Source organism: Coregonus lavaretus (genome assembly GCF_964263955.1).
Source record: "Coregonus lavaretus genome assembly, contig: HAP1_SCAFFOLD_3195, whole genome shotgun sequence".
Classification (NCBI taxonomy): domain Eukaryota; kingdom Metazoa; phylum Chordata; class Actinopteri; order Salmoniformes; family Salmonidae; genus Coregonus; species Coregonus lavaretus.
Genome location: NW_028158702.1, coordinates 14,376 through 28,585, shown reverse-complemented (window position 1 = coordinate 28,585; position 14,210 = coordinate 14,376). Strand labels below are relative to the sequence as shown.

Below are 14,210 nucleotides of genomic sequence, written 5' to 3'. Positions count from 1 at the left end.
ACTAAACTAACCTTCTGAAATGTCATTTGTGGTCTTATGCTGCCATCTATTGGAATTAATAATAATATGCCATTTAGCAGACGCTTTTATCCAAAGCGACTTACAGTCATACATTTTTGTCCCAGGGATCGAACCCACTACCTTGGCGTTACAAGCGCCTACCAGCTGAGCTACTGCAGTAGTACTGAATAAAGTGTGTCCTTACTAAAGTAGTAATTACTCAGAATTGCAAAATATGACATTTTCTAGTTAATTTTACCATTACAACCATAACATAACAATTTATAGCATAACAAACAATGAAACTGACATAAACCAAAAACACCATACATTTAGTTAACTATATATATATATTTATTTAGATGGGTGACATTATCTGCCAAAGTAACACCACTGTAGATAAAGAAGAGCTCTCCAGTAGGTGAACCAAAACTATCAAAGGCCATTTTCTCAAAAGTGAGGTTACAAGTTTATCATCTTTCGAAGCAGAATTACTTTCCCATTGTTCCTCAACTGTAGTGTATGATATACATTTTTCTATCTGAGTCTCTACTTTTATCCAATGTAAAAAACACAATTTCAAACTTTGCTACATAAAATCGAATCGAGCAGGTCGGTCACATTTACATTTACATTTACGTCATTTAGCAGACGCTCTTATCCAGAGCGACTTACAGTTAGTGAATACATATTTTTTCATACTGGCCCCCCGTGGGAATCGAACCCACAACCCTGGCATTGCAAACGCCATGCTCTATCAACGCTACATCCCTGCCGGCCATTCCCTCCATTTGACTGTGTAAAACCTAGCAGTACTACATATTTCTCTGAGAGTGAGGCAGATATATATTATTACTGTGTAAAACCTAGCAGTACTACTTATTTCTCTGAGAGTGAGGCAGATATATATATATTATTACTGTGTAAAACCTAGCAGTACTACTTATTTCTCTGAGAGTGAGGCAGATATATAGCATTATGCAAAATAAACATGATTATTTGTCTCTCTGAAATGAAACCATCAAGTGATAGATTTTAAACAAATACATGTCTGTCATTGAACAATCCCATGCCATGATTAGATAGTGAAAAAACACACCAATCTCTTTCATAATGTCTTTAAAAAATAAAAGCTAATTTACCAACATTTCTGAAAATAGATATATAGCGTTTTGGAATGAAACTCTTCTTATGTTTCCCCATCTGAGCTCAGAGTAGATGAGAGACGTAATGTTTGTCTCTGTTGTGTTGAAGTCCAATCAAGAAGGAGAGACCAGCCTCCCCTGTACCCAGCTGTGTGTCCATGAAGAGTGACCGCTCTATGAGTCCTCCTTTATACTTCAGAGAGGGAGACTTTTCTACTGAACAAAGGTAAGAAGAACTCATGGGTCATGGTCAGTGAGTTAAACAACACTGTCTCTAGTCATTTCTCCTTTCCCATTTTCCCATTTCTTTTGTTTGTTTTCATAATCCATAGGCTAATCCTTTTTTCCATTTTCATAGTTCTGAAACAATATTAAACAAACACTACATTCCCTCCCTGTGTGTGTGTGTGTGTATGCGTGCGTGTGTGTGTGTGTGTGTGTGTGTGTGTGTGTGTGTGTGTGTGTGTGTGTGTGTGTGTGTGTGTGTGTGTGTTTGTGTGTGTGTGTGCACTCCCTGGATGAGGAAATGTAATCTCATGTTTTGTCCACAGAAACCAACAGGAGAGATCAGAGTCAAAGATTCACAGTGGTCAGTCTTCCCAGAGTCATCAAACAGACCTGGCCTCCATATTCAGTGTATGTGGTCCTGTTATGTTCATTTGTTTTTGTTTACCTCAAGTAAAATTGATCTGTCAATCATTCATTAATGTGTTAATGAGAAAGCATTTCTTCTCTTGCTTAACTTATTTACTTGATTTATTTCAGTTGCTTGAAGAGAATATTATGACATTTGTGAAGAACGAGCTGAAGATGTTCAAGAGGATTCTTAGTCCAGAACTCCCAGAAGGCTTTGAGAGTCAGAAGCAGGATAAGGAAGTGGTGGATGCTGAAGATGAGAAGCAGGAGAGCAGTGCCAGAGAGGGGGCTCTGAAGATCACACTGCACGTCCTGAGGAAAATGAACCAGAAGGAGCTTGCTGACACACTGGAGAAAAGTAAGAGCTGTCTGCCTCATGTTGAATGCTGTTTTATAACATTTAAAAGCTGTAGCTAAAGTACAGCTAAAGTAGCTGTGCAACTCAATGATATTGTAGCAGCCTTAACACAACACCTAGTGACCTCATCAAGTAGCAGCAGGGATGTGTTGTGTTGATTAATTTAGACAGAGAGAAGAGGAGAGACAGAAGAGAGAGAGCGAGAGAGAGAGAGAGAGAGAGAGAGAGACAACATTAATGACACCATCAGTAATACCAAATAATAATAATATAATCAGTCACTCCAGTGTGGAATGCATTATTAAAACATTTACACATTTATACAGACAGTTAAGATAATAAATTATTACAATTTCAACTTTATAAAACAGTCTTACAATACTGTAGGCATTAAAACAAACATAATAATAATATCCTCTGTGTTATTTCTAGATTCAGATGAACTTGCTGTGATTTGCCAACGTGAACTCAAAACTATTCTAAAGAAGAAGTTTCAATGTGTATTTGAGGGGATCGCTAAACAAGGAAACCCAACACTTCTCAATAAGATCTACACAGAGCTCTACATCACAGAGGGTGGAACAGGAGAGGTCAATAATGAACATGAGCTGAGACAGATTGAGACAACAACCAGGAAACAAGCAAGACCAGAGACTGCAATCAAATGTAACGACATCTTCAGACCCTTAACTGGACAAGACAAATTTATCAGAACTGTGCTGACAAAGGGAGTCGCTGGAATTGGAAAAACAGTCTCTGTGCAGAAGTTCATTCTGGACTGGGCTGAAGGAAAAGCAAATCAGGATGTCCAATTTGTATTTTCAATCCCTTTTCGGGAGCTGAATTTGATGAAAAAGGAAAAACACACTTTGATTAAACTTCTCAATCACTTCTCAATGGAAACCAAAAAATCAAGAATCTCCAACTACGACAAGTACAAAGTTCTGTTCATCTTTGATGGTCTGGATGAGTGCCGATTGCCCCTAGACTTCCAGAAGAACAAGATCTGTTGTGACGTCACAGAGTCAACCTCAGTGGATGTTCTGCTGACAAATCTCATCAAAGGAAATCTGCTTCCCTCTGCTCTCCTCTGGATAACTACCCGACCTGCAGCAGCCAATCAGATCCCTTCAGGGTGTGTTGACCAGGTGACAGAGGTACGAGGGTTCAATGACCCACAGAAGGAGGAGTATTTCAGGAAGAGATTCAGTGATGAGGACATGGCCAGCAGAATCATCTCACACATAAAGACATCAAGGAGCCTCCACATCATGTGCCACATTCCAGTCTTCTGTTGGATTTCTGCAATCGTCCTTGAACACATGCTGAAACATAAGAGAGAAGAGATGCCCAAGACTCTGACTGAGATGTACTCACACCTTGTGGTGTTTCATACTGAACAGAAGAATGAAAAGTATCTTGGGAAAGAAGAGACAGGACCACACTGGAATAAAGAGAGCATTCTGTCACTGGGAAAACTGGCTTTTCAACAGCTTGTGAAGGCCAATCTGATTTTCTATGAAGAAGACCTGAAAGAGGCTGGCATTGATGTCAATGAAGCCTCAGTGTACTCAGGATTGTGCACACAGCTCTTTAAAGAGGAATGTGTGCTGTACCAGGACAAGGTGTACTGCTTCGTGCATCTGAGCATTCAGGAGTTTCTGGCTGCTGTCTATGTGTTCCTCTCATTCATCAACAACAACAAGAATCTGATGGCCGAACGGCAAGTTACTGAAGTTGCTTTCTACAAGAGTGCTGTGGATGAAGCCTTAAAAAGTGAGACGGGAAACCTGGACCTTTTCCTCCGCTTCCTTCTGGGCCTCTCACTGGAGTCCAATCAGAAGCACTTACGAGGTCTATTGACAAAGACAAGAAGCAGCTCACAGAGCCATGAAGAAACAGTCAAGTACATCAAGAAGAAGATCAGGGAGAATCCCTCTCCAGAGAGGTGCATCAATCTGTTCCACTGTCTGAATGAACTGAATGACCATTCTCTAGTGGAGGAGATCCAAAGCTACCTGAGATCAGGAAGTCTCTCAGAAGAAGAACTGTCACCTGCACAGTGGTCAGCTCTGGTCTTTGTGTTGCTGACTTCAGAAAAGGAGCTGGATGTGTTTGACCTGAAGAAATACTCCAGATCAGAGGAAGGTCTTCTGAGGCTGCTGCCAGTGGTCAAAGCCTCCAGAGCTGCTCTGTGAGTACATAACATGACATTTAAGTACTAATCATCAGGAAGAAATATTCAGTTTGGAGAAAAAAATGTATTATAATATGTATATAATATATATTGAAAAACATATTGAATCAATGCATTGATCTTCATATTAGTATAACAATATGATAATACAATTTCAGGAGACAGAAGATGAATCTATATGTTGTTGGAGAGAATAAACCAAATGCATCTGCCATTGTCCTTCTACACTACTGGTGTTAAATTAACAGTGTGTTTGTGAAATCTTGATGATCTCTCTGTCAGGCTGTCAGGCTGTGGAGTCACAGAGGAAGGCTGTGGTTCTCTGGTCTCAGCTCTGCAGTCAAACCCCTCACACCTGAGAGAGCTGGACCTGAGTAACAATGTCCTGAAGGATTCAGGAGTGAAGCTGCTCTCTGCTGGACTGGGGAATCCCCACTGTAAACTGGAGACTCTGAGGTCAGTATTCCTGTAGTTCGTCAACAAGTCATAACTGTTCACCAGATTCACATGTGATTACCAGGCACACATAGTCCACACCATATGTGTTTGGACAGTGAAGATTACAGTTTTACATTTGGTGCTATGCTGCAGCATTTTGGATTTGAGATAGAATGTTTCATATTAGGCGACAGTACAGAATGTCACCTTTTTATTTGAGGTTAATTGTGAGAAGTTAGCATGTTTTGTTGTAGCCTCTGTAACTCTCTCACTCATTATTATTCATGATTCATTCATGATTTTTCTTCATCATGGCAGTCACAAGCTTGATGTAGTCATTGTCGGCAAGGAATATGGAACCAAATACTATACTTTTGACTACTTTAATACACTATAAGTTAATTGGTCAGAATACTTATGAATTCTTCAAATGTGGGGACTAGATACATAACGTGCTTTTATTTTTCTAAATGGTGAAACAGATATGTGTGAGAGTGTGATTTGAAGGAGTCAGGCGCAGGAGGGTAAATCACAGAATACAGAATTTATTCCGTAGGACACAGTTACGCTGGATAGCATCAACAAAATACAGGCACACAGGGAACAATATCCCCGGAAATACAAGGTACGGGTAGCTCAACCGAGCTACACTCAACTCACAAATAACAATCACCCACAAGGACAAGGGGGCAGAGGGAACACTTATACATGTACTAATGAGGGGATATGAACCAGGTGTGTGTAATTGACAAGACAAGACAAATGGAATGATGAGATATGGAGCGGCAGTGGCTAGTAAGCTGGTGACGACGAACACCAAAGCTTGCCCGAACAAGGAGGGAGGCAGCTTCAGAGGAAGTTGTGACAGTACCCTCCACCTTGACGCGCAGCTCCAGCAGCGCGCCGACCCCGGCCTCTGGGACGGCCAGGAGGACGCGGAGCAGGGCGAGCCGGATGGCGACGGTGGAAATCCCACAACAGGGAGGGATCGAGGATATCCCTTACCGGGACCCAGCACCGTTCCTCCGGACTGTACCCCTCCCATTCCACGAGGTACTGAAGGCCCCCCACCCAACGCCTCGAATCCAGGATGGAACGGACGGAGTACACCGGGGCCCCCTCAATGTCCAGAGGAGGCGGAGGGACCTCCCGCACCTCAGACTCCTGGAGCGGACCAGCAACCAGCGGCCTGAGGAGAGACACATGAAACGAGGGGTTAATATGGTAATCAGGGGGGAGTAATAATATGTGACCTCGTTGACTCTCCACAGGACTTTGAACGGCCCTACAAACTGCGGGCTCAGACCCGATCACCCGGTACGAAGACCGGGGTCTCACTGCTGTGGCGGTCAGCGTTGGCCTTCTGACGACGCCCGGCGCGTTGGAGGTGGACGTGGGCAGCGTCCAACGTCTCCTCCGCGCGCCGAAACCAGTCATCCACCGCAGGAGCCTCGGTCTGGCTCTGGTGCCATGGTGCCAGAACCGGTTGGTAACCCAACACACATTGAAATGGTGTTAGGTTAGTGGAGGAGTGCCGGAGAGAGTTCTGGGCATATTCGGCCCATGGCAAGAACACCGACCACTCCTCCGGCCGGTCCTGGCAGTAGGACCGCAGGAACCTACCCACATCCTGATTTACCCGTTCCACCTGCCCATTAGACTCGGGGTGGAACCCAGAGGTCAGGCTGACCAAGAACCCCAGAGATTCCATGAACGCCTTCCAGACCTTGGATGTGAACTGGGGACCTCGGTCAGACACTATATCCTCTGGTACCCCGTAGTGCCGGAAGACGTGTGTAAACAGGGCCTCCGCAGTTTGCAGGGCCGTGGGGAGACCGGGCAGAGGAAGGAGGCGGCAGGCCTTGGAAAGGCGATCCACAACAACCAGGATGGTGGTATTACCTTGGGAGAGGGGAAGATCAGTCAGGAAATCAACACTTAGATGAGACCATGGTCGTTGTGGAATTGGTAAAGGTTGTAACTTACCCGCTGGGAGGTGCCTAGGTGCCTTACTCTGGGCGCACACCGAGCAGGAGGAGACATACACCCTCACATTCTTAGCCAAGGTAGGCCACCAGTACTTTCCGGTCAGGCAGCGCACTGTACGGCCGATACCTGGGTGACCAGAGGAGAGTGACGTGTGTGCCCAGTAGATCAGACGATCACGGAGAAGAGCAGGCACGTACTGCAGCCCAGCTGGACACTGAGGTGGAGATGGATAATTGTGTAACGCCTTATCTATATCTGCGTCCATTGCCCATACTACCGGCGCCACAATGCAGGAAGCCGGGAGTATCGGGGTGTTGTCTCTGGTCCTCTCCTCTGTGTCATACAGCCGTGACAATGCGTCTGCCTTCAAGTTCTTCGTACCCGGGATGTATGACAGTGTAAAATCGAACCGGGTGAAGAATAGGGCCCACCTGGCCTGGCGAGGATTCAGCCTACTCGCTGCCCGGATGTACTCCAGGTTACGGTGGTCCGTCCAGATGAGGAAAGGGTGTTTCGCCCCTTCGAGCCAATGCCTCCACACGGTCAAAGCTCGGACAACAGCCAACAGCTCCCGATCACCAACGTCGTAGTTCTGCTCCGCCGGGCTGAGCTTCTTAGAGAAGAAGGCACAGGGGCGGAGCTTGGGTGGCGTGCCCGAGTGTTGGGACAGGTCAGCGGCTATCCCTACCTCGGACACATCCACCTCCACTACGAACGGTAGTGATGGATCGGGGTGGGCCAGTACCGGGGCTGAGTTGAACAGACCCCTCAGTTACCTGAAGGCCCTGTCAGCCTCATCAGTCCAGCGGAGCCGGGACGGCCCTCCCTTCAACAGAGATGTAATGGGAGCTGCGACCTTGCCAAAGCCCCGGATAAACCTCCGATAGTAGTTGGCAAAGCCCAGAAAGCGCTGCACCTCCTTATTCGTGGTGGGAGTCGGCCAATTACGCACGGCTGAAATGCGATCCCCCTCCATCTCCACCCCTGAGGTGGTAATGTGGTATCCGAGGAAGGAGACGGACTGCTGGAAAAACATACACTTCTCTGCCTTGGCATAAAGGTCATTTTCCAACAGTCGGGCCAGCACTTTGCGAACCAGGGACACATGCTCGGCGCGCGTAGCGGAATACACCAGAATGTCATCGATGTAGACCACTACACCGCGACCAAGCATGTCCCGAAACACCTTGTTCACAAAGGACTGGAATACAGATGGAGCATTCATCAAACCGTAGGGCATCACCAGGTATTCACAATGCCCCGTGGTTGTGCTGAATGCTGTCTTCCACTCATCCCCCTCCCGAACACGCACCAGGTTGTATGCACTTCTGAGATCTAATTTGGTGAAGAAGCGCACCCCATGCATTGACTCGATCACTTTTTATTTTATTTTTATTTAACTTTTATTTAACTAGGCAAGTCAGTTAAGAACAAGAAAGGCAGCTTCGGAGGAAGTCGTGACAATATGTATGAAAATTCCCTTATATACTGTCACCTCATATGAAACATTTGATCTCAATTCCAAAATGCTAAAGTATAGAGCCACGTTTAAAATGTTATCTTCACTGTCAAACTAGATATAGTGTGGACTGTATACTCAATACAATCTAAATCTGATACCTCACTGTCTGTCTTTTGACTGATACTGCTTTTTAAACTGGTCTGGTCAGTCTACTCAAATATTCATATTATACATTTTTCTATCTACAAGCAATATTATGATAATTAGTCATTTCTAATAATGATACATTAATTTATGAATAGATATGGCAGGTTTCAGGACACTGATATATCCGAAAAAGTTGAAAAAATATACTGCCACTATTTTCACCACCAAAGAATAGCAGTGTGGTTTTAATAGGATTTTAATCTTTGCAGGCTGTCAGGCTGTCTAGTCACAGAGGAAGGCTGTGCTTCTCTGGTCTCAGCTCTGAAGTCAAACCCCTCACACCTGAGAGAGCTGGATCTGAGTAACAATGACCTGAAGGATTCAGGAGTGAAGCTGCTCTCTGCTGGACTGGGGAATCCCCACTGTAAACTGGAGACTCTGAGGTCAGTATTCCTGTAGTTCTTCAACAAGTGATAACTTTTCACCAGATCCACATGTGTTTACCAGGCACACATAGTCCACACCATATGTGTTTGGACAGTGAAGATTGCAGTTTTACATTTGGTGCTATGCTGCAGCATTTTGGATTTGAGATAGAATGTTTCATATTAGGCAACAGTACAGAATGTCACCTTTTTATTTGAGGTTAATTGTGAGAAGTTAGCATGTTTTGTTGTAGCCTCTGTAACTCTCACTCATTATTATTCATGATTAATTCATAATTTTTCTTTATCATGGCAGTCACAAGCTTGATGTAGTCATTGTCGGCAAGGAATATGGAACCAAATACTATACTTTTGACTACTTTAATACACTATAAGTTAATTGGTCAGAATACTTATGAATTCTTCAAATGTGGAGACTAGATACATAACGTGCTTTTATTTTTCTAAATGGTGAAACAGATATGTGTGAGAGTGTGATTTGAAGGAGTCAGGCGCAGGAGGGTAAATCACAGAATACAGAATTTATTCCGTAGGACACAGTTACGCTGGATAGCGTCAACAAAATACAGGCACACAGGGAACAATATCCCCGGAAATAGAAGGTACGGGTAGCTCAACCGAGCTACACTCAACTCACAAATAACAATCACCCACAAGGACAAGGGGGCAGAGGGAACACTTATACATGTACTAATGAGGGGATATGAACCAGGTGTGTGTAATTGACAAGACAAGACAAATGGAATGATGAGATATGGAGCGGCAGTGGCTAGAAGGCCGGTGACGACGAACACCGAAGCCTGCCCGAACAAGGAGGGAGGCAGCTTCAGAGGAAGTTGTGACAGTACCCCCCACCTTGACGCGCAGCTCCAGCAGCGCGCCGACCCCGGCCTCTGGGACGGCCAGGAGGACGCGGAGCAGGGCGAGCCGGATGGCGACGGTGGAAATCCCACAAAAGGGAGGGATCGAGGATATCCCTCACCGGGACCCAGCACCGTTCCTCCGGACTGTACCCCTCCCATTCCATGAGGTACTGAAGGCCCCCCACCCAACGCCTCGAATCCAGGATGGAACGGACGGAGTACACCGGGGCCCCCTCAATGTCCAGAGGAGGCGGAGGGACCTCCCGCACCTCAGACTCCTGGAGCGGACCAGCCACCAGCGGCCTGAGGAGAGACACATGAAACGAGGGGTTAATATGGTAATCAGGGGGGAGTAATAATATGTGACCTCGTTGACTCTCCACAGGACTTTGAACGGCCCTACAAACTGCGGGCTCAGACCCGATCACCCGGTACGAAGACCGGGGTCTCACTGCTGTGGCGGTCAGCGTTGGCCTTCTGACGACGCCCGGCGCGTTGGAGGTGGACGTGGGCAGCGTCCAACGTCTCCTCCGCGTGCCGAAACCAGTCATCCACCGCAGGAGCCTCGGTCTGGCTCTGGTGCCACGGTGCCAGAACCGGTTGGTAACCCAACACACATTGAAATGGTGTTAGGTTAGTGGAGGAGTGCCGGAGAGAGTTCTGGGCATATTCGGCCCATGGCAAGAACACCGACCACTCCTCCGGCCGGTCCTGGCAGTAGGACCGCAGGAACCTACCCACATCCTGATTTACCCGTTCCACCTGCCCATTAGACTCGGGGTGGAACCCAGAGGTCAGGCTGACCAAGAACCCCAGAGATTCCATGAACGCCTTCCAGACCTTGGATGTGAACTGGGGACCTCGGTCAGACACGATATCCTCTGGTACCCCGTAGTGCCGGAAGACGTGTGTAAACAGGGCCTCCGCAGTTTGCAGGGCCGTGGGGAGACCGGGCAGAGGAAGGAGGCGGCAGGCCTTGGAAAGGCGATCCACAACGACCAGGATGGTGGTATTACCTTGGGAGAGGGGAAGATCAGTCAGGAAATCAACACTTAGATGAGACCATGGTCGTTGTGGAATTGGTAAAGGTTGTAACTTACCCGCTGGGAGGTGCCTAGGTGCCTTACTCTGGGCGCACACCGAGCAGGAGGAGACATACACCCTCACATTCTTAGCCAAGGTAGGCCACCAGTACTTTCCGGTCAGGCAGCGCACTGTACGGCCGATACCTGGGTGACCAGAGGAGAGTGACGTGTGTGCCCAGTAGATCAGACGATCACGGAGAAGAGCAGGCACGTACTGCAGCCCAGCTGGACACTGAGGTGGAGATGGATAATTGTGTAACGCCTTATCTATATCTGCGTCCATTGCCCATACTACCGGCGCCACAATGCAGGAAGCCGGGAGTATCGGGGTGTTGTCTCTGGTCCTCTCCTCTGTGTCATACAGCCGTGACAATGCGTCTGCCTTCAAGTTCTTCGTACCCGGGATGTATGACAGTGTAAAATCGAACCGGGTGAAGAATAGGGCCCACCTGGCCTGGCGAGGATTCAGCCTACTCGCTGCCCGGATGTACTCCAGGTTACGGTGGTCCGTCCAGATGAGGAAAGGGTGTTTCGCCCCTTCGAGCCAATGCCTCCACACGGTCAAAGCTCGGACAACAGCCAACAACTCCCGATCACCAACGTCGTAGTTCTGCTCCGCCGGGCTGAGCTTCTTAGAGAAGAAGGCACAGGGGCGGAGCTTGGGTGGCGTGCCCGAGTGTTGGGACAGGTCAGCGGCTATCCCTACCTCGGACACATCCACCTCCACTACGAAAGGTAGTGATGGATCGGGGTGGGCCAGTACCGGGGCTGAGTTGAACAGACCCCTCAGTTACCTGAAGGCCCTGTCAGCCTCATCAGTCCAGCGGAGCCGGGACGGCCCTCCCTTCAACAGAGATGTAATGGGAGCTGCGACCTTGCCAAAGCCCCGGATAAACCTCCGATAGTAGTTGGCAAAGCCCAGAAAGCGCTGCACCTCCTTATTCGTGGTGGGAGTCGGCCAATTACGCACGGCTGAAATGCGATCCCCCTCCATCTCCACCCCTGAGGTGGTAATGTGGTATCCGAGGAAGGAGACGGACTGCTGGAAAAACATACACTTCTCTGCCTTGGCATAAAGGTCATTTTCCAACAGTCGGGCCAGCACTTTGCGAACCAGGGACACATGCTCGGCGCGCGTAGCGGAATACACCAGAATGTCATCGATGTAGACCACTACACCGCGACCAAGCATGTCCCGAAACACCTTGTTCACAAAGGACTGGAATACAGATGGAGCATTCATCAAACCGTAGGGCATCACCAGGTATTCACAATGCCCCGTGGTTGTGCTGAATGCTGTCTTCCACTCATCCCCCTCCCGAACACGCACCAGGTTGTATGCACTTCTGAGATCTAATTTGGTGAAGGAGCGCGCCCCATGCATTGACTCGATCACTTTTTATTTTATTTTTATTTAACTTTTATTTAACTAGGCAAGTCAGTTAAGAACAAGAAAGGCAGCTTCGGAGGAAGTCGTGACAATATGTATGAAAATTCCCTTATATACTGTCACCTCATATGAAACATTTGATCTCAATTCCAAAATGCTAAAGTATAGAGCCACGTTTAAAATGTTATCTTCACTGTCAAACTAGATATAGTGTGGACTGTATACTCAATACAATCTAAATCTGATACCTCACTGTCTGTCTTTTGAGTGATACTGCTTTTTAAACTGGTCTGGTCAGTCTACTCAAATATTCATATTATACATTTTTCTATCTACAAGCAATATTATGATAATTAGTCATTTCTAATAATGATACATTAATTTATGAATAGATATGGCAGGTTTCAGGACACTGATATATCCGAAAAAGTTGAAAAAATATACTGCCACTATTTTCACCACCAAAGAATAGCAGTGTGGTTTTAATAGGATTTTAATCTTTGCAGGCTGTCAGGCTGTCTAGTCACAGAGGAAGGCTGTGCTTCTCTGGTCTCAGCTCTGAAGTCAAACCCCTCACACCTGAGAGAGCTGGATCTGAGTAACAATGACCTGAAGGATTCAGGAGTGAAGCTGCTCTCTGCTGGACTGGGGAATCCCCACTGTAAACTGGAGACTCTGAGGTCAGTATTCCTGTAGTTCTTCAACAAGTGATAACTTTTCACCAGATCCACATGTGTTTACCAGGCACACATAGTTCACACCATATGTGTTTGGACAGTGAAGATTGCAGTTTTACATTTGGTGCTATGCTGCAGCATTTTGGATTTGAGATAGAATGTTTCATATTAGGCAACAGTACAGAATGTCACCTTTTTATTTGAGGTTAATTGTGAGAAGTTAGCATGTTTTGTTGTAGCCTCTGTAACTCTCACTCATTATTATTCATGATTCATTCATAATTTTTCTTTATCATGGCAGTCACAAGCTTGATGTAGTCATTGTCGGCAAGGAATATGGAACCAAATATTACACTTTTGACTACTTTAATACACTATAAGTTAATTGGTCAGAATACTTATGAATTCTTCAAATGTGGAGACTAGATACATAACGTGCTTTTATTTTTCTAAATGGTGAAACAGATATGTGTGAGAGTGTGATTTGAAGGAGTCAGGCGCAGGAGGGTAAATCACAGAATACAGAATTTATTCCGTAGGACACAGTTACGCTGGATAGCGTCAACAAAATACAGGCACACAGGGAACAATATCCCCGGAAATAGAAGGTACGGGTAGCTCAACCGAGCTACACTCAACTCACAAATAACAATCACCCACAAGGACAAGGGGGCAGAGGGAACACTTATACATGTACTAATGAGGGGATATGAACCAGGTGTGTGTAATTGACAAGACAAGACAAATGGAATGATGAGATATGGAGCGGCAGTGGCTAGAAGGCCGGTGACGACGAACACCGAAGCCTGCCCGAACAAGGAGGGAGGCAGCTTCAGAGGAAGTTGTGACAGTACCCCCCACCTTGACGCGCAGCTCCAGCAGCGCGCCGACCCCGGCCTCTGGGACGGCCAGGAGGACGCGGAGCAGGGCGAGCCGGATGGCGACGGTGGAAATCCCACAAAAGGGAGGGATCGAGGATATCCCTCACCGGGACCCAGCACCGTTCCTCCGGACCGATATCCCTCCCACTCCACGAGGTACTGGAGGCCCCCCACCCGACGCCTCGAATCCAGGATGGACCGGACAGAGTACGCCGGGGCCCCCTCGATGTCCAGAGGATGTGGAGGGACTTCCCGCACCTCAGACTCCTGGAGCGGACCAGCCACCAGCGGCCTGAGGAGAGACACATGGAACGAGGGGTTAATACAGTAATCAGGGGGGAGAAATAACATATATGTGACCTCATTGACTCTCCTCAGGACTTTGAACGGCCCAACAAACCGCGGGCTCAGCTTCCGGCAGGGCAGGCGGAGGGGCAGATTCCGGGTTGAGAGCCAGACCCAATCACCCGGTAAGAAGACCGTGGTCTCACTGCGG

The 14,210-nt window shown here is 47.0% G+C and overlaps 1 protein-coding gene across 1 annotated transcript in view; it reads left to right on the top strand.

The window, feature by feature from the left end:
• Positions 1-12,852, top strand: part of LOC311123675 (NLR family CARD domain-containing protein 3-like) — a gene marked incomplete at its 3' end in the record, with an annotated part of 32,157 nt that extends 19,305 nt beyond the window's left edge. Inside the window, exons 2-7 of the mRNA XM_084197921.1 lie at positions 1,255-1,371; positions 1,697-1,781; positions 1,911-2,139; positions 2,572-4,333; positions 8,642-8,815; positions 12,663-12,852. Coding sequence (XP_084054047.1) covers positions 1,255-1,371; positions 1,697-1,781; positions 1,911-2,139; positions 2,572-4,333; positions 8,642-8,815; positions 12,663-12,852 — 2,557 coding nt within the window. The remainder of the gene's footprint in view (positions 1-1,254; positions 1,372-1,696; positions 1,782-1,910; positions 2,140-2,571; positions 4,334-8,641; positions 8,816-12,662) is intronic.
• Between the last annotated feature and the right edge of the window lie 1,358 nt (positions 12,853-14,210).